The sequence below is a fragment of the Blennius ocellaris genome (assembly GCF_963422515.1).
Source record: "Blennius ocellaris genome assembly, chromosome: 15".
NCBI classification, from domain to species: Eukaryota; Metazoa; Chordata; class Actinopteri; order Blenniiformes; family Blenniidae; genus Blennius; species Blennius ocellaris.
Genome location: NC_137664.1, coordinates 19,676,394 through 19,697,498, shown reverse-complemented (window position 1 = coordinate 19,697,498; position 21,105 = coordinate 19,676,394). Strand labels below are relative to the sequence as shown.

The window sequence follows — 21,105 nt, the reverse complement described above, 5'->3', positions numbered from 1 at the left end:
GAGAAATGAATTCACCTCAGGAGCTGGAGTTCATCGATCTGCAAAGATCTTCATTTCGCTGCCCAGTTTTATTCAAAGTTACAGGAGGCGGTTACATTTTCATACACAGATACAACAAAGCAGGTTCACACTGGTTCCCAGGCCTGTGTGTGTGTGTGTGTGTGTGTGTGTGTGTGTGTGTGTGTGTGTGTGTGTGTGTGTGTGTGTGTGTGTGTGTGTGTGTGTGTGTGTGTGTGTGTGTGTGTGTGTGTGTGTGTGTGTGTGTGTGTGTGTGTGTGTGTGTGTGTGTCTCCTCTTCTATGTGGTTCACACAGTCGAAGCAGGAATCTCAGATAAGATGTCCCCCGGCCCAGAGGCCAGAGACCTTGAAGAGTCTCACAGCGGTACAGTTTCAGTAATACAAAGACTCGTGGCCTTGCAGATGTGAAACAGTGAACAGTGGTTATAATGACATGCATGAATCAACGATAACTTACAAAATGTTGATTCTCAGTATATCAAGTACCAATAAATAACATAAAGTACGAATTCTGGAAAGTGCCAAGAGACCTGGGAAGATCGCTGTTTGCCGATGATGGGGCGAGGAGAGAAGCACAAAAAAACCCCCAAAAAAAACGGCAACAACAATGGGACAAGGAGAAAAGAGGAAGACATCTGTTCAATATTCAAAATACAGTGGGAGGTATGAGGAGTGGAGGAGGCAGTAGGGAAGAGGAGACCATATATACTAGATTAAGAATTGGGCACACATATCTGAACAGCAATAAATACAAAATGGGGAAACATCCAACAGGCAGTTGCAGCTTATGTCCAGTACCGGAAACGATGGAGTCTGTGCTGGTGACCTGCAGGAAGCATGGGGTAGAAAGAAGGAATATGATGGAGGAACTGAGGAGAGAAGGAATGGAAAGAGGAGGAGTGAAGGAGATACTGGTGTGGGGAGAAAGTGGAAGGGGCAGGAAATGTTTAAGCAGATTCCTAAAAGCAACGGGGCTGTTGTGGAAAATATAGAGCGGTGGGACTTGATATAGAGATGTGAAACCAGTAGATGGCGGTAATACAACATACGTGGATGTAAACGTCCGGTAAAACCAAACAGAAGAAGAAGAATAACACGCCAGAGTTACGTCTCGTCCGCCTTATCCAAAGAAGAAGAAGAGAAGCTCCTTCTCTGTGTTTTCGTGTTTCACAAGAGGAAATATTTCATCTCCTGGAGAAACAATGAGTTCAACTCAGACCTTGAGAGAGTTTATCAACGAACGACTCGCTGCTGCTGCTGGAGAAATATTCTCCGTGTTTCAACAAACTATCGTCCAGTTCGAGGAGGAGATTGTTCGTCAGGGAAAACTGTTTCGAATAGCCCGAAAACCTCAAATCAAGTTCCACAGAGCAGGTATGGAAACGTCTGGATGAGCACATGGATGTGACTGGTGGAGGATCGTTATATTTCTTTTGGAGCTCGCAGACAGAAACGAGGCTGCAGCTGCAGCTCACTTTGGTAAAGTTGGCACGATATTCATAGATCCGGACTTCCGGCATCAACAACTCTTTAATGAAACATCAACACACAAACGGAACCTCTGTACGATCGTTGTGAGGTAGAAAATATGCTACAAACTCATTCTTTTTACCAAAAGCATCTGTCTTTGGAGCGACAGAAATAACATTGATCTCTATGTGCAGCAGCTCTATAATAGCAGCGCTCAGGGACCGTCTGCAAATTACAACACCAATATCGAATATCGTCACCGGTGTTCACTACAGTGTCACAAAACTCACTGCAGCCTTCATTTATCTCCTGCTGATCAGACTACAACATTTGGTTTGAGATATACATGGCTTTTTCATAATCAAATAGCTTTTTTTTAATTAGAAATAATATATAATAGCTTTAATTTAATATGCTGTAGACTAAAGAAACTGTCCAAACGCAAAATTAGTCCTGCTGATCATACGACAGCTATTACTTTGACAAAGAAAGCCGTTCGTGTGTTGAAGACCTTTTCATTAAAGAATTGTTGATGCCAGGAGTCTGGATCTCTGAATATTGTGCCAACTTTTACCAAACTCTTGTTCAAAGTGAAATCACAGGAGTGATTTTCAAGCAGAAACCTTCAGCATTAAAAAGCATGTGTGTGAGAAACAGAGTAAACGGTGTTTGTGCTGTTTGCAAATGGAAGAAGTGATTTATTGACTCTCGTCTGAGCTGACATGCTGAATTTACTGTGGTTTGTTCAGCTTTTATGGTACTAACCCCCAAAAAATCCCAACAGCTGAACCTGCCCCACCATGTAAATGAGAGCCCTATTCATAACTGTAAATACATCTCGAAATATTGATTTTTGTTTGCAGTAAATGGCAGTCAAGCAGCCATCTGTACGTGATCCAATGTGATGTCCAGCCCAATGCTCTGTCGTAAGCTGGTCAAAGTGGAAGCTATAATCTCTGCTGTTTCACCATCCCAAACTCACTCTCTCCAAAGAAAGGTGACACAATTGTGTTCAGTTTAACACTGAAATAGCGGATTACCACACTCAGCTGCATGACAGATGTTATATCTGTGCGTTTATCTATAACAAGAGAATATTGAGAAAATCCAATTCCACTCAGCAGGTCTCTGAACATGCATGAGACACACCAACAGAACAAATCGGAGACGGGGCACATGACCGAGTCCTTTAAACCCAAATAATAAAGCTCATCATAACGTCATTCTACAACACACACATGGTGGGGGCGGGGCTTAAAGCTTCTGCACCACGGAGAGCAAGGACGTCATTTTGAAGTCCATTAAACGGACATGAAGTATAATAAACCAAGAGAACAACAAAAACATGAGGCTTCATGGCCCCTAAATAATAAAACAAGACAAATTGAAAGCAGTTCAGCACCACGGACAACGACCACATCATTTTGACAGCCACTTTAACTATTTTAACTATTAAAGGTATAGTAGAGGATTTTCTTCTTCCGGGTGGATCATCAAAATAACTGGTCCTCCCAATTGTCAATCATTGTGGTGATATATGACGTACGCCCGTCGTACGTGCTCGTCCCTGCGCGCAGCTCACTCCACACGGTTCTCATCATGCCGGTGGCCGACCCGACGCATTATTCTCGGACATTTTTACACAGTTTCACCCCCTCTGGTGCAAATCTTCTTGTAAAGTGAGCTTATGTGAGCGATGCCGACTTGTGACTTGTAAACAGAGCGTGCACGAGGAGAACTGGGCTCGTGCATGTCTCTCGCACGCGTTTTAGTAGGCGTTCCGTCTCGGGAGCAGGTACAGCGTTGCGCATGCGCATTTTTTTCAAACGGTGGAGAGGGCGGTTCTTTCCTAAAATTCCTGAAAATCCTCCTGTATACCTTTAAGTACTACAGGCCTACTCACCACTATTTGAAGGACGTACGACGAGCCTTGTGCTCCACAAACTCGTCCACGATGCTCTGTATGTCCATTTTCTTTGCTCTCTCATTCTCTATGGACAACATGACAAGTCCACTCAGTGTCTCCTGTCCCACTGAGCTCCTCAAGTGGTTTTTAATGAGTTTTAACTTGGAGAATGAGGCTCAGAGGTTGCTATGGTGACGGGAAAAGTCCAAAGTGAAAGGAGGGGCGGTGCAAACCTCACTGAATGTCGACGTTACTGCTGGTTGGTTGACAAGGAGCATTTTTGCCAGATCTGCAACAGATTACCTGTCCTGTCTCATCCATCCATCACTGAAAATATTCACATCCATCACATCAGTGGCCTTTTGTCTTGTTTCCCTCCAGAGAGTTCACAGCGACACGTCGGTCACCAGAAGACGAGCTCCAGCCTGCAGCAGGAGGAACATGAAGCTCCACACATTAAAGAGGAGGATGTCGTTGAAGTGACTGTTGCTGATGGCGAAAGTGTCGATTCCCTCGACGCCGTGAGAGACTTGACCACCCAGCGACTAACTGCTGCTGCTGGAGAAATATTCACCCTGTTTGAACCAACCATCGTCCAGTACGAGGAGGAGATTGATCGTCAGCACAAGCTGCTGGAAATCATCTGGAAACCTCAAATCAAGTTACACAGAACAGGTATGGAACAGTGTGAATGAACGGATGAATGTGACTGGTGGAGGATCTCCATGGTTCTGACTGTGTTTGGTTTATCCATCGCAGACAGAAGCAGGATTTGTGTCTGTCGTGTTTTTAGTATCTTTAATCTTTAATGTAACTCTAAATACACTCACTCTTCTTCTCCACTCTCTACTGTAGCGTAATCACAGCAACATCACAACATTACACTTCTGTAAACATCTCCCTTCGCTAAGCAAACATTCCCTCTCAACTGTAAATTGTCGCAGAACTTTATCAATGTACATTCAACTCTAATTATTTTCTGCTTTTGAACTCTGACAAAACAGAAGTTATTATAATTGCCCCCGAAACATCTGAGAAAGTATCTCAAGATATAGTAAGACTGAATGGACTGTGGAATCAGCTCCCAGTTTCAGTGAGGGAGGCTGACATGGTCTCTGCTTTTCAGGACAGATTCAAGGCTTTTCTTCTTACCAAAGCTTACAGTTGGTCGCACAGACTGGAAACCTTCACAGTAATTCCATCCATGAACGTTGTTCAAAGTGCTCACATTACAGTTTTCAATTGAACTGCTTGAGTCAGTTTAGTTTCTTTTAAGTGGAACAGTAGAAGTAATGCAACGAACCTACTATTTTGTACTTTTTTTTGTCCTTCCAGAACTCCACCAGCTCCATGACCGTAGAGAGGAGCAGCTCTTGATACGGGAAATAAACTACTGTATAAAACCAGAACCTCTGCAGATCAAAGTGGAACCAGAAGAACCAGGACTTCTGCAGTTTAAAGAAGAACGAGAGGAAGTCGGTAGCAGCCAGGAGGGAGAGCAGCTTCTACTGAAGTCTGAAGGTGGTTCCTTTAGGGTTCCTTCTATTGAGGAGCAAAGTTCCCTGAGTGAATCCGTAGCACCGGACACTGAACAGTTCCTCTCTCAGGACTCTGAAGTTCACGATGTGAACAAACATCTTGAAACAGAATCCACTATAAATGCAGAACTGAAAAAATTCAGCATAGTTCTCGGTGACCGTGTGGACGAGGTTCCTGTGTCAGAGAAACAGGCTGAAGGTGAAAAGCTTCTTTATCAGGAAACACGTGGTGGAATTGGTCCTAAAAAACCAAAATTATGTCGGAGCTTAGGAACTGTCACTGATAAGAAGAAGACAGTTTGTAAACTCTGCGGTGAACGTCACACCCAACGGAGGCAATTGTGTTTCCACAGAGGCACTCACACACGTGTGAAGCCGTATGCTTGTGGAACATGTGATAAAAGGTTCCATCATCCAAGTCATTTGTTACGCCACATAAGAACTCACACAGGTGAGAAGCCGTATTCATGTGGAACATGTGGGAAAAGGTTCAGTGTGCAGAGTCAATTGTTACGCCACATGAGAACTCACACAGGTGAGAAGCCGTATTCATGTGAAACATGTGGGAAAAGTTACAGTCAGAACAGTCATTTGTCGGCCCACATGAGAACTCACACAGGTGAGAAGCCTTATTCATGTGGAACATGTGATAAAAGGTTCCCTCAACCAAGTCATTTGTTACGCCACATGAGAACTCACACGGGTGAGAAGCCATATTCATGTGAAACATGTGGGAGAAGCTTCAGTGCTCAGTCTGCTTTTATCTACCACACGAGAACTCACATGGGTGAGAAGCCGTATTCATGTGGAACATGTGGGAGAATCTTCAGTGCTTGGTCTGCTTTTGTCTACCACATGAGAACTCACACGGGTGAGAAGCCGTATTCATGTGGAACATGTGGGAAAAGTTTCAGTGTGCATAGTCAATTGTTACGCCACATGAGAACTCACACGGGTGAGAAGCCGTATTCATGTGAAACATGTGGGAGACGCTTCAGTCGACCAAGTAGTTTGTTTGACCACATGAGAACTCACACGGGTGAGAAGCCGTATTCATGTGAAACATGTGGGAGACGCTTCAGTCGACCAAGTAGTTTGTTACGCCACACGAGAACTCACATGGGTGAGAAGCCTTATCCTTGTGAAACATGTGGGAAATGTTTCAGTACAAAGAGTCAGTTGTTGGTCCACATGAGAACTCACACGGGTGAGAAGCCGTATAGTTGTGAAATATGTGGGAATAGGTTCGGTAGACGTGATACTTTCTCGCGCCACGTGAAAGCTCACAAACAGAGGAAGTCATGAACGTCTCGACGGGAGTTCTCATTCGGGAATTCCAGCTTGAGCCCAAAATCGCGAGTCGCAAATGATCGTTCTCGCGGGCGGGGCGAGAGGACGTGGTGTCGTGAGCAATGTATTCTGGGGAATAAAGAAACAAAGCCAACTGCTGAAAGAAAAAGTTGGAAAATATCTTGTGGGCAGACGTGGAGCACTGAGGAAGAAGTAGGGAGAAAGGCGTTCCCCCCTCAAGTGAACCGAGTCCCGGACTGTCTGAATGTGAAACACAGTTTGACGCTCTGCTTCAGGGAAATTCTTGGTTTCTGGATTTCAAAAATGTGAAGATTTAAATAACTTTGATTTGTATTTGTATTTGTGGTTTGTATTTTATTATTTGTTTTGAATAATGTGACATTAAAAATCTTGAATGGGCAGATGTGAACTGTGAGGAAATGGAACTAGAATGTTGATATAAATCCAACTGGTTTTGATAATCACTGTTTGCTTCTTAGTTTTTGTTATTGAACTTTTTATTTGAAAAACAAGAACGCAGATTATGCATGTTGATCACACTTTAGTGTACGTGTCATTTACACTTGGCCCGAATGAAAGATTGCTGAAAGGTGAAATATATAAATTAAATTAAATAATTGAATAAAAAGTTTTAAAAAAAAAGAAAATCTTGCACACAAATATCTGCACTTGCAATAACAATCTTAATAATTATAAAAGTATTCATGATAGAAACAAAGACAAACAATAATGACTATAACAACAGGTTTGCCCAACATTAGATGCACGTCTCCCATATTTTTTTCCCCTGTGATCAGCGCCTGAATTAAAAATAAAATAAAACCAATTTAACAAAATGTAGCATGTGGCACTGATAATAGTAAATACCAAAGACATAGCTTGCTGCATACACATGATATAACATACTTGCTATCAGTAAAATATAATACACATATTTCAGTGCCCTTATAGTTTCTGGTGTTAATCCACGGGCTGTACAGTAAAATATAGAGGACTCGCAATGGGATTGGTCTGAAAACCAGCAGATGGCAGCCATACGCCAGAGGAGTCCACAGCCAGGAGTCAGTATGTGGGTGATAATATTAATAATACTGATTCTGCAATGGAATGCAAGGAGCTTAATAGCAAATGGGCAGGCTTTCAAGCAGTTCATAACAACAAGGGAAGGGAAGAAAACATATGCATACAGGAGACTTGGCTGAAGCCTAATCTAGATTTTGTGATTCATGAATATGTCTTTGAGAGAAGGGACAGAAGAGAGGGGGCCGGGCAGAGTTCGAATTACGGGGGAGCTATGGGGAGCTGGGCTCCCCTGAAAGCCTAATTTTAAAAATTTAGGGGGAGCGCTAAAAACACTCACGCATACCTATTCTACAAACTTGAGAGGTCTGATCGGAAAATAGGGCTCCCCCAAAAGCCACGTTGTAATTCGAACCCTGGGGCCGGGGGAGGGTGTGGCACGTTTTTTCAACAGGGGATTCCTTACAGGGTGTTGGGTGTGGGGAAAGAACAGGAGTATATTATAACAGAAACATGGGGGAATAATAAGAAGGTCATTGTTATTAATTATTATAACCATGTAAAAAAACTACAGTTAAATGAGCTTGAAGGAGGGACGCGGCGAAAGGAATGTCATTTGGTGTGGGGATTTTAATGCTCACAACACATTGTGGGGGAGTGAGAGGGTGGATAACAATGAGCAGGTAATAGAGGACTTGTTAGAGGAGGGTAATCGGGTATGTCTGAATCCATCCATCCATCCGTTCGACTAACGGCCGGACCCTCCTCTCCAGTACCCTGGAATAGACTTTCCCGGAGAGGCTGAGGAGTGTGATCCCTCTGTAGTTGGAACACACCCTCCGATCCCTCTTCTTGAAGAGAGGGACCACCACCCCAGTCTGCCAGTCCATAGGTACTGTCCCCGCCCGCCACACGATGTTGCAGAGACGAGTCAGCCATGACAGTCCCTGCACATCCAGAGACTTAAGGAACTCTGGGCGAATCTCATCCACTCCCGGTGCCTTACCACCGAGGAGCTTCGCAACAACCTTGGTGACTTCAGCTTGGGTAATGGACAAGTCCACCTCTGAGAACCCAGCCTCTGCTTCCTCAACGGAAGACATGGTGGTGGGATTGAGGAGGTCCTCGAAGTATTCCTTCCACCGCCCAACGACATCCCCAGTTGAGATCAACAGCTCCCCACATCCACTATAATCAGTGTTGGTGGAGAACTGCTTCCCCCGCCTAAGGCGCCGGACGGTTTGCCAGAATTTCCTCGGGGCCGACCGAAAGTCCTCCTCTATGGCCTCTCCGAACTCCTCCCAGGCCCAAGTTTTTGTTTCCACCACAGCGCGGGCTGCGGCTCGCTTGGACTGCCGGTACCTGTCGACTGCCTTGGGAGTCCTATGAGCTAGCGGTGCCCGATAGGACTCCTTCAGCTTGACAGCATCCCTTACTTCCGGTTTCCACCACCGGGTTCGGGCGTTGCCGCCACGACAGGTGCCAGAGACCCTGCGGCCACAGCTCCGAGCCGCAGCTTCGACAATGGAAGTGGAGAACATGGTCCACTCGGACTCAATGTCTCCAGCCTCCTTCGGGATCTGTGAGAAGCTCTCCTGGGGGTGGGAGTTGAAAACTGCGCGGATGGAGGGCTTGGCCAGGTGTTCCCAGCAGTCCCTCATAACACGTTTGGGCCTGCCGAGTCTGTCCAGCCTCCTCCCTGTCCAGCGCATCCAACTCACCACCAAGTGGTGATCAGTTGACAGCTCTGCCCCTCCCTTTACCCGAATGTCCAAGACACGCGGCTGGAGATCAGATGACACGACCACAAAGTCTATCATCGACCTCCGGCCTAGGGTGTCCTGGTGCCACGTGCACTTCTGGACACCCCTGAGCTCAAACACGGTGTCCATTATGGACAAACTGTGACTGGCACAGAAGTCCAATAACAGAACATCGCTTGGGATCAGATCGGGGAGGCCGTTCCTCCCATTCACCCCCTTCCAAGTCTCTCTGTCATTGCCCACGTGGGCGTTGAAGTCCCCCAGGAGAACAATGGAGTCCCCAATTGGAGCACTATCCAGCACCCCTCCCAGGGACTCCAAGAAAGTTGGGTACTCTGAACTGCTGTTCGGTGCATTGGCCAAGACAACAGTCAGGGACCTGTCCCCTACTTGAAGGCGTAGGGATGCAACCCTCTCATTCACCGGGGTGAACTCCAACACATGGCGGCTGAGCTGTGGGGCAATAAGCAAGCCCACGCCAGCCCACCGCCTTTCACTGCGGGCAACTCCAGAGAAGTGGAGTATCCAGCCCCTGTCCAGGAGCTGGGTTCCAGAGTCCAAGCTGTGAGTGGAGGTGAGCGCGACTATATCTAGACGGTATCTCTCAGTCTCCCGCACAAGCTCGGGCTCCTTCCCCCCCAGCGAGGTCACATTCCATGTCCCGAAAACTAGATTCTGTGTCCGGGGATCAGGTCATTGAGGCCCGTGCCGTTGACTGCCACTCAATCCACATTGCACCCGACCCCTATGGCAGCCTCTGTGGGTGGTGGGCTCACAGGAGGATGAGGAGGAGGGGCCCGTGTCGTCCCTTCGGACTGAGCCCGGCCGGGTCCCGCGGACAAGAATCCGGCTACCAGGCGCTCACATACGAGCCTCGACACCGGCCTGGTTCCAGGGTGAGGCCCCGGCTGCACCAAACCGGGCGACGTCTCTGCTCTCCTCTTGTGTGTGTTCATAGGGGTGTTTTGAACTGATTTTGGTCTGACCCGTCGCCTTGGACCTGTTTGCCTTGGGAGACCCTACTGGGGTCATTGCTCCGAGGATAATTCGGGTGCTCAAACTCCCCCACCACGATGAGGTAGCAGTTCAAGGGGGAGGTATATTTGAATGATGGAAGTAAAATCAGGATTGATGTGGTTACAGGAAGGGAGTCAGTACTCGACCTAACATTGGTGACCAGTGGATTGGCAACAATATGTAATTGGATAGTGTGCAGGAAGGGAACGATAAGAAGTGATCACTACCTGGTGACTGGTAAGATTGACATGGATGTGTCAGAGACTAGAGGAGAGAGGGACGTCAAATGGATGATTGAAAAGACAGACTGGACCTAAATCAGTTAGGGAGTGATCTAGATATTATGATGTCGGATAGTGAGATCAAAAAAGCCAGATTACTCGCAGTGGAAGAGAATATTCCTAAAAGGAAGGGTAAAGGGGAGAGAAAGTTAGTACCTTGGTGGGATGATAGGTATAAACATGCAGTGAAGAAAAGTAATAAGGCATTTAGGATAGTTAAAAGAATACACAGCTTCCAATATCAACAGGCTCAAGCAGAGGTGAGGAGAGTAAAAAGATAAACAAAAAGGGCATATTGGAGGAATTACTGCAACTCAATTGGGAGTACAACACAGGAAGGAGAGATGTGGGGAATGAAAAGAAAGATGGGGGAGATAGGAGGGAGTGGAATTATCTGGTGTTGAATGATGGAGGAGACGTTGCAGTGACGGATGACGGATAAGGAAAAAGCTAATGTAATGGTAAAAACATTTGTATCAATACATAGCTCTGGAAAATTGTCTGAGGAGGTGAGAAGAGGGAGGGAGGAGACCAAGGAAGGAAACCAAGGAGCTTTCCAGAGGAAGATGAACGATGAGGAGGAGTATAATATCTCCTTTAATATGGAGGAGTTAAATATGGCTCTTGGGAAAACGAAGAGATCATCACCAGGGAAGGACGGGGTGTGTTACTCAATGTTAAAACATTAAGGTGAGGAGGGTCAGAAGAAGTTGTTGGGTTTATTTAACAAAGTGTGGGAGGAAGGGAAGTTACCAGAGAGTTAGAAGGAAGTGGTAATAATCCCAATAAGAAAGCCTGGGAAGGATGGCAGTAATCCAGCAGACTACCGACCCATTGCATCAACATCCAGTATCTGTGTTAGAAACAACCCCAGTATCGAGAGCAATAAAGAGTCAAAACAATAAGTGAGCTTGTACAAGGACAGAGAAATGAATTCACCTCAGGAGCTGGAGTTCATCGATCTGCAAAGATCTTCATTTCGCTGCCCAGTTTTATTCAAAGTTACAAGAGGCGGTTACATTTTCATACACAGATACAACAAAGCAGGTTCACACTGGTTCCAAAGTCTGTGTGTGTGTGTGTGTGTGTGTGTGTGTGTGTGTGTGTGTGTGTGTGTGTGTGTGTGTGTGTGTGTGTGTGTGTGTGTGTGTGTGTGTGTGTGTGTGTGTGTGTGTGTGTGTGTGTGTGTGTGTGTGTGTGTGTGTGTGTGTGTGTGTGTGTGTGTCCTCTTCTATGTGGTTCACACAGTCGAAGCAGGAATCTCAGATAAGATGTCCCCCGGCCCAGAGGCCAGAGACCTTGAAGAGTCTCACAGCGGTACAGTTTCAGTAATACAAAGACTCGTGGCCTTGCAGATGTGAAACAGTGAACAGTGGTTATAATGACATGCATGAATCAACGATAACTTACAAAATGTTGATTCTCAGTATATCAAGTACCAATAATTAACATAAAGTACAAATTCTGGAAAGTGCCAAGAGACCTGGGAAGATCGCTGTTTGCCGATGATGGGGCGAGGAGAGAAGCACAAAAAAAAACAAAAAAAAAACGGCAACAACAATGGGACAAGGAGAAAAGAGGAAGACATCTGTTCAATGTTCAAAATACAGTGGGAGGTATGAGGAGTGGAGGAGGCAGTAGGGAAGAGGAGACCATATATACTAGATTAAGAATTGGGCACACATATCTGAACAGCAATAAATACAAAATGGGGAAACATCCAACAGGCAGTTGCAGCTTATGTCCAGTACCGGAAACGATGGAGTCTGTGCTGGTGACCTGCAGGAAGCATGGGGTAGAAAGAAGGAATATGATGGAGGAACTGAGGAGAGAAGGAATGGAAAGAGGAGGAGTGAAGGAGATACTGGTGTGGGGAGAAAGTGGAAGGGGCAGGAAATGTTTAAGCAGATTCCTAAAAGCAACGGGGCTGTTGTGGAAAATATAGAGCGGTGGGACTTGATATAGAGATGTGAAACCAGTAGATGGCGGTAATACAACATACGTGTTGCCCGATGTAAACTTCGGGTAAAATCAAACAGAAGAAGAAGAATAACACGCCAGAGTTACGTCTCGTCCGCCTTTTCCAAAGAAGAAGAAGAGAAGCTCCTTCTCTGTGTTTTCGTGTTTCACAAGAGGAAATATTTCATCTCCTGGAGAAACAATGAGTTCAACTCAGACCTTGAGAGAGTTTATCAACGAACGACTCGCTGCTGCTGCTGGAGAAATATTCTCCGTGTTTCAACAAACTATCGTCCAGTTCGAGGAGGAGATTGTTCGTCAGGGAAAACTGTTTCGAATAGCCCGAAAACCTCAAATCAAGTTCCACAGAGCAGGTATGGAAACGTCTGGATGAGCACATGGATGTGACTGGTGGAGGATCGTTACATTTCTTTTGGAGCTCGCAGACAGACACGAGGCTGCAGCTGCAGCTCACTTTGGTAAAGTTGGCACGATATTCATAGATCCGGACTTCCGGCATCAACAACTCTTTAATGAAACATCAACACACAAACGGAGCCTCTGTACGATCGTTGTGAGGTAGAAAATATGCTACAAACTCATTCTTTTTACCAAAAGCATCTGTCTTTGGAGCTACAGAAATAACATAGATCTCTATGTGCAGCAGCTCTATAATAGCAGCGCTCAGGGACCGTCTGCAAATTACAACACCAATATCGAATATCGTCACCGGTGTTCACTACAGTGTCACAAAACTCACTGCAGCCTTCATTTATCTCCTGCTGATCAGACTACAACATTTGGTTTGAGATATACATGGCTTTTTCATAATCAAATAGCTTTTTTTTAATTAGAAATAATATATAATAGCTTTAATTTAGTATGCTGTAGACTAAAGAAACTGTCCAAACACGAAATGAGTCCTGCTGATCATACGACAGCTATTACTTTGACAAAGAAAGCCGTTCGTGTGTTGAAGACCTTTTCATTAAAGAATTGTTGATGCCAGGAGTCTGGATCTCTGAATATTGTGCCAACTTTTACCAAACTCTTGTTCAAAGTGAAATCACAGGAGTGATTTTCAAGCAGAAACCTTCAGCATTAAAAAGCATGTGTGTGAGAAACAGAGTAAACGGTGTTTGTGCTGTTTGCAAATGGAAGAAGTGATTTATTGACTCTCGTCTGAGCTGACATGCTGAATTTACTGTGGTTTGTTCAGCTTTTATGGTACTAACCCCCAAAAAATCCCAACAGCTGAACCTGCCCAACCATGTAAATGAGAGCCCTATTCATAACTGTAAATACATCTCGAAATATTGATTTTTGTTTGCAGTAAATGGCAGTCAAGCAGCCATCTGTACGTGATCCAATGTGATGTCCAGCCCAATGCTCTGTCGTAAGCTGGTCAAAGTGGAAGCTATAATCTCTGCTGTTTCACCATCCCAAACTCACTCTCTCCAAAGAAAGGTGACACAATTGTGTTCAGTTTAACACTGAAATAGCGGATTACCACACTCAGCTGCATGACAGATGTTATATCTGTGCGTTTATCTATAACAAGAGAATATTGAGAAAATCCAATTCCACTCAGCAGGTCTCTGAACATGCATGAGACACACCAACAGAACAAATCGGAGACGGGGCACATGACCGAGTCCTTTAAACCCAAATAATAAAGCTCATCATAACGTCATTCTACAACACACACATGGTGGGGGCGGGGCTTAAAGCTTCTGCACCACGGAGAGCAAGGACGTCATTTTGAAGTCCATTAAACGGACGTGAAGTATAATAAACCAAGAGAACAACAAAAACATGAGGCTTCGTGGCCCCTAAATAACAAAACAAGACAAATTGAAAGCAGTTCAGCACCACGGACAACGAACACATAATTTTGACAGCCACTTTGACTATTTTAACTATTAAGTACTACAGGCCTACTCACCACTATTTGAAGGACGTACGACGAGCTTTGTGCTCCACAAACTCGTCCACGATGCTCTGGATGTCCATTTTCTTTGCTCTCTCATTCTCTATGGACAACATGACAAGTCCACTCAGTGTCTCCTGTCCCACTGAGCTCCTCAAGTGGTTTTTAATGAGTTTTAACTTGGAGAATGAGGCTCAGAGGTTGCTATGGTGACGGGAAAAGTCCAAAGTGAAAGGAGGGGCGGTGCAAACCTCACTGAATGTCGACGTTACTGCTGGCTGGTTGACACGGAGCATTTTTGCCAGATCTGCAACAGATTACCTGTCCTGTCTCATCCATCCATCACTGAAAATATTCACATCCATCACATCAGTGGCCTTTTGTCTTGTTTCCCTCCAGAGAGTTCACAGCGACACGTCGGTCACCAGAAGACGAGCTCCAGCCTGCAGCAGGAGGAACATGAAGCTCCACACATTAAAGAGGAGGATGTCGTTGAAGTGACTGTTGCTGATGGCGAAAGTGTCGATTCCCTCGACGCCGTGAGAGACTTGACCACCCAGCGACTAACTGCTGCTGCTGGAGAAATATTCACCCTGTTTGAACCAACCATCGTCCAGTACGAGGAGGAGATTGATCGTCGGCACAAGCTGCTGGAAATCATCTGGAAACCTCAAATCAAGTTACACAGAACAGGTATGGAACAGTGTGAATGAACGGATGAATGTGACTGGTGGAGGATCTCCATGGTTCTGACTGTGTTTGGTTTATCCATCGCAGACAGAAGCAGGATTTGTGTCTGTCGTGTTTTTAGTATCTTTAATCTTTAATGTAACTCTAAATACACTCACTCTTCTTCTCCACTCTCTACTGTAGCGTAATCACAGCAACATCACAACATTACACTTCTGTAAACATCTCCCTTCGCTAAGCAAACATTCCCTCTCAACTGTAAATTGTCGCAGAACTTTATCAATGTACATTCAACTCTAATTATTTTCTGCTTTTGAACTCTGACAAAACAGAAGTTATTATATTTGTCCCCGAAACATCTGAGAAAGTATCTCAAGATATAGTAAGACTGAATGGACTGTGGAATCAGCTCCCAGTTTCAGTGAGGGAGGCTGACATGGTCTCTGCTTTTAAGGCCAGATTCAAGGCTTTTCTTCTTACCAAAGCTTACAGTTGGTCGCACAGACTGGAAACCTTCACAGTAATTCCATCCATGAACGTTGTTCAAATTGCTCACATTACAGTTTTCAATTGAAATGCTTGAGTCAGTTTAGTTTCTTTTAACTGGAACAGTAGAAGTAATGCAACGAACCTACTATTTTGTACTTTTTTTGTCCTTCCAGAACTCCACCAGCTCCATGACCGTAGAGAGGAGCAGCTCTTGATACGGGAAATAAACTACTGTATAAAACCAGAACCTCTGCAGATCAAAGTGGAACCAGAAGAACCAGGACTTCTGCAGTTTAAAGAAGAACGAGAGGAAGTCGGTAGCAGCCAGGAGGGAGAGCAGCTTCTACTGAAGTCTGAAGGTGGTTCCTTTAGGGTTCCTTCTATTGAGGAGCAAAGTTCCCTGAGTGAATCCGTAGCACCGGACACTGAACAGTTCCTCTCTCAGGACTCTGAAGTTCACGATGTGAACAAACATCTTGAAACAGAATCAACTATAAATGCAGAACTGAAAAAATTCAGCATAGTTCTCGGTGACCGTGTGGACGAGGTTCCTGTGTCAGAGAAACAGGCTGAAGGTGAAAAGCTTCTTTATCAGGAAACACGTGGTGGAATTGGTCCTAAAAAACCAAAATTATGTCGGAGCTTAGGAACTGTCACTGATAAGAAGAAGACAGTTTGTAAACTCTGCGGTGAACGTCACACCCAACGGAGGCAATTGTGTTTCCACAGAGGCACTCACACACATGCTTGTGGAACATGTGATAAAAGGTTCAGTCGACCAAGTCATTTGTTAGTCCACATGAGAACTCACACGGGTGAGAAGCTATATTCATGTGGAACATGTGGGAAAAGTTTCAGGTCTCAGCCTGCTTTTATCTACCACATGGGAACTCACACGGGTGAGAAGCCACATTCATGTGAAACATGTGGGAAATGTTTCAGTTGGCACAGTATTTTGTCGGCCCACATGAGAACTCACACTGGTGAGAAGCTTTATTCATGTGAAACATGTGATAAAAGGTTCAGTCGACCAAGTAATTTGTTAGTCCACATGAGAACTCACACAGGTGAGAAGCCATATTCATGTGGAACATGTGGGAAAAGTTTCAGGGTGCAGTGTCATTTGTTACGCCACATGAGAACTCACACGGGTGAGAAGCCATATTCATGTGGACCATGTGGGAAAAGTTTCAGTTCGAACGGTAATTTGTCAGCCCACATGAAAACTCACACAGGTAAGAAGCCTTATCCTTGTGAAACATGTGGGAAATGTTTCAGTACAAAGAGTCAGTTGTTGGGCCACATGAGAACTCACACGGGTGAGAAGCCGTATTGTTGTGAAATATGTGGGAAAAGTTTTGGTAGATGTGATAATTTCTCGCGCCACATGAAAGCTCACAAAGAGAGGAAGTCATGAACGTCTCGACGGGAGTTCTCATTCGGGAATTCCAGCTTGAGCCCAAAATCTCGAGTCGCAAATGATCGTTCTCGCGGGCGGGGCGAGAGGACGTGGTGTCGTGAGCAATGCATTCTGGGGAATAAAGAAACAAAGCCAACTGCTGAAAGAAAAAGTTGGAAAATATCTCGTGGGCAGACGTGGAGCACTGAGGAAGAAGTAGGGAGAAAGGCGTTCCCCCCTCAAGTGAACCGAGTCCCGGACTGTCTGAATGTGAAACACAGTTTGACGCTCTGCTTCAGGGAAATTCTTGGTTTCTGGACTTCAAAAATGTGAAGATTTAAATAACTTTGATTTGTATTTGTATTTGTGGTTTGTATTTTTTTGTTTGTTTTGAATAATGTGACATTAAAAATCTTGAATGGGCAGATGTGAACTGTGAGGAAATGGAACTAGAATGTTGATATAAATCCAACTGGTTTTGATAATCACTGTTTGCTTCTTAGTTTTTGTTATTGAACTTTTTATTTGAAAAACAAGAACACAGATTATGCATGTTGCTCACACTTTAGTGCACGTGTCATTTACACTTGGCCTGAATGAAAGATTACTGAAAGGTGAAATATATAAATAAAATTAAATTATTGAATAAAAAGTAAAAAAAAAAAAAAAGAAAATCTCGCACACAAATATCTGCACTTCAATAACAATCTTAAAAATTATAAAAGTATTCATGATAGAAATAAAGACAAACAATAATGACTATAACAACAGGTTTGCCCAACATTAGATGCACGTCTCCCATATTTTTTTCCCCTATGATCAGCGCCTGAAATAAAAATAAAATAAAACCAATTTAACAAAATGTAACATGTGGCACTGATAATAGTTGTTAGAGTATTATTCCATTTAGTTACCATATTCATGCTTAATCTCAGTCTTATTTCTTCTGTCTTTATTTAGCGGCGTCACTTAGGCGCTGTTATTTAACTTTGACTAATCATGTGTTCTGAGCCTTGGTAGAAGCACTCTGACCGAGATTGATAAAACAGGAACACTGCGTCTTCCCCGAAGCCTCCACCTCGGTGGTGATCCACACGAAGAGGATGCCCTGAGATTGTGCTTACTCTTGATAACTGTCAAGCGCAACAACTTGTCTATTTCTATGATGCATATCCTGTAAACCCTCCCATTTGTTAATCGAAATAAAATGCACAGGAGAACGGCAGAAGCTCAGAGCGGGTTGGAAGTGTGACTTGAGCATTTCCTGTCCGTTCTCCTCATGAGATAAGAAACTTACCCTTGTTGTCTTGTTCTTTCTTGCAGATTTAATAAATGTCTATAGCCTAAACCTGACAATAGTAAATACCACAGACATAGCTTGCTGCATACACACGATATAACATATTTGCTATCAGTAAAATATAATACACATATATTTCAGTGCCCTTATAGTTTCTGGTGTTAATCCACGGGTTGTACAGTAAAATATAGAGGACTCGCAATGGGATTGGTCTAAAAACCAGCAGATGGCAGCCATACGCCAGAGGAGTCCACAGCCAGGAGTCAGTATGTGGGTGATAATATTAATAATACTGATTCTGCAATGGAATGCAGCTTCATAATTATCGATGATAGTTATTAATAATGTTATTAAAATGTAATCTGATGTGTATCAGAACCTCGGAGCACCACCTGTCTAAACAGGAAATGATTGACAATTCAGTTATATCAGTCTCATGAGACATACTAAACAGTTAATCAGGAATTTGAATTAATAGTTAAATTAATGACAATTGCCAGAATTCACAGTAAAGCTTGAAGGATTTTGGAGTTCTTAACACAGAAGAGGTCGACATTTCATTCACCGTTGTGTTCATTAATAAAACAGCAAGTATGATTCCAAAAATTATATTTATTAACAATGAAAACAAATAAAACACAGATTCTAACTACCTATATACAGCTTGGTGTATGTAGGTCCATGTGTGTGTGTGGAGAGAGAAAGAGAGAGTTGGAGGGAGTGTGTGTATGTGAGACGTGTGATGGAACTACAAAACAAGATGGCAGATCACAAGAAACTACATTCCAAATGGAGGTTATCAGAGAACAGGAGGACTGTCCTGGGTCTCCACCATGTGCTGATAGCAATGGAACAATAGAAGCTAGCCGTAGCATCTGCTTCCTGTGTGTCTCTGCTAAAGGACCATTTCTAGAATGAGTTTATGTGATTTGTCTTGTAAAACGTCAGGAGTCGTCAGATGGTGTTCGGTTACGGTGTGATGTTGTCTTTGATGTGATATGTGTAGGATTGTGAGTTAACAAGTTAGTAAAGCAAAGATTAGCATGCAGACCCTGTGTCTGTGGCAGAGCTAACGTTGGTTTACAAGTTGATAACAGTGCCTAATATCATTATCAACAGAACGCGATCACTGCAACAGAATCAACACATCTTCATGAAAGTTAAACAGTTCTATGCATAGCATCAGGTTTAACTAATCTCGAGTAATGCCCAGTTGTTACCACTTCCTTGAAGGAGTTCAGTTGTTGTCCTTCTGGAGGGAAGCTGGTGTCTTCTCCTGTAGTTAGCACCTCCTGCTAACTGTGGTTTGCTGGTTCTGCAGGCTGAGGAGAGGAAGATGAAGTTGATGTTTCAGGAGCTGTCCTTCTTGGCAGCTCCTGGTTGTCCCTTTGTTCAGACTGAGGAGCTGGTCGCTCAGGTCTGTGATGGTTTTCCTGCTTGTTCAGGAAAAACACAAAGAAGTTCTGTGAGGGTCCCTGGTCCCGTCCTGGAGGAACCGGTTGGTTTCCCTGGAGAGCAGACTGTGGGCGCTGGTCTCCGGTCCTGGGAAGGTCTCCTCGGAGTCTTCGTTGCAAGAGAGGAGTGGAGGCCCCTGCTTGCAGGCCTCTGGTGTTAGCTGTGTGCTAACGCTGGATGAGCTGCTCTCCAGCAACCCACCTCCTTGGAGTTTGCTTTGCAAGAGAGAGATGGAGGCTGGCTGAAACCTTTTGTTGAACGTGTGAATTCAGAGGTGTCAAAGCCTGAGAGCTTCAACCAATCAGTGACTGGCTGATTGCATGGGGGAAGCGTCTTTTGAGCAGAAAGGGGGGGAGGAAGGTCCTGGAGAATGTCCCGCACCCCCACTGGGTGTGATGGTCAATCACATTTCTGGGTCAAAATTCATGTCATGACTGCGTCTTCTGACAAATGAATATTGTCTCTAACCAAAAATGAACAAACTTTCTGTGGTCCGGTGAGATCCCAACAATATGTATATGTATGTATATATATATATATATATCTTCAGGGAAATACCGAATAAGGTGCTTTTCTTCAAGCTTTTATAAACAATACACGGGCTTTATGTGATTTTTGCTACAGCCAACCAGCTGCAAAGACAAAAACAGAAATGCCACTTTTTTTCTGCTGCTACTGTAACTGCATCTGTAGAAATATATCCCATTATTCACTTTATTGTGGGAAAAGCAGCCGCACTGCTCCAACTAGACGAGAATTCTTTTTTTTACTTTAGACATCATTTCTTAAAGCTGACAGAAATAAATACATGAATTGATAGATAATCAATGAAGTTAAGATCCGACTGTAGAGTGTGTTGTTCTGGGTTTAGTGATTTCCCTTATGATTAGTTTCCCCCCTTCGAACATCACGTTATTTATTGACACTAGTAAAATAATTTCTGAAATATGTGAAAAGAAAATCAGAATGTTGGAGGAAAAAAAACCACTTTATAATCATGTGAATACATACTGTATATTTTCCATACTGGATACCTGTTATTTATTTATTTAATGATTTATTTAATTAGGCCCTGGTTCAAATGAACCTTATAAATAACACAAATCTGTTCGATAAAGGTATTTTGTATATTTGCTGGTATATTTGTGGACGTTGTTGTTTTTTTGAAGAGACATTTCCTGAGAACATTACAAAGCAAGACGTCTCATCATCACTCCATCTCATGTAGTATTGTAAACAATTCACAGAATGTTGTGTCAATCTGAGAGAAGATAAGTGAAAACATCACCTAGAAAAAGTGAATTCAGAACATAATTGTTGATCCGCTAGCTGTTCAACAGCTAACGGTGAACAAGCAATAATGTAACAAATGTACGCTATTTTTGAAATTTGAATGATTGTTTTCAATTTGACTGCTTGGGTCCCTGGTTTGTTTGTTTGTTTGTTTGTTTTAAGAAGTAATGTATCTAATCTATGGTCTTGTACTTTTTTGCCCTTCCAGAGCTCCCACAGCACCATGACTGTCCCAAAGAGCAGCCTTTCAAACAGAAAACAAACT

The 21,105-nt window shown here is 43.9% G+C and overlaps 1 protein-coding gene across 1 annotated transcript; it reads left to right on the top strand.

Moving 5' to 3' along the window:
- Positions 1–1,208: 1,208 nt before the first annotated feature.
- LOC308140267 (uncharacterized protein) lies at positions 1,209–10,012 on the top strand (the record flags this gene model as incomplete). The annotated part of the gene is made up of 5 exons (XM_080509952.1): positions 1,209–1,393; positions 3,777–4,070; positions 4,731–5,358; positions 9,806–9,923; positions 9,986–10,012. The coding sequence occupies exons 1-5, from the start codon at positions 1,222–1,224 to the stop codon at positions 10,010–10,012; spliced, it is 1,239 nt and encodes a 412-aa protein (XP_080366078.1). The 5' UTR covers positions 1,209–1,221.
- Positions 10,013–21,105: the final 11,093 nt, after the last annotated feature.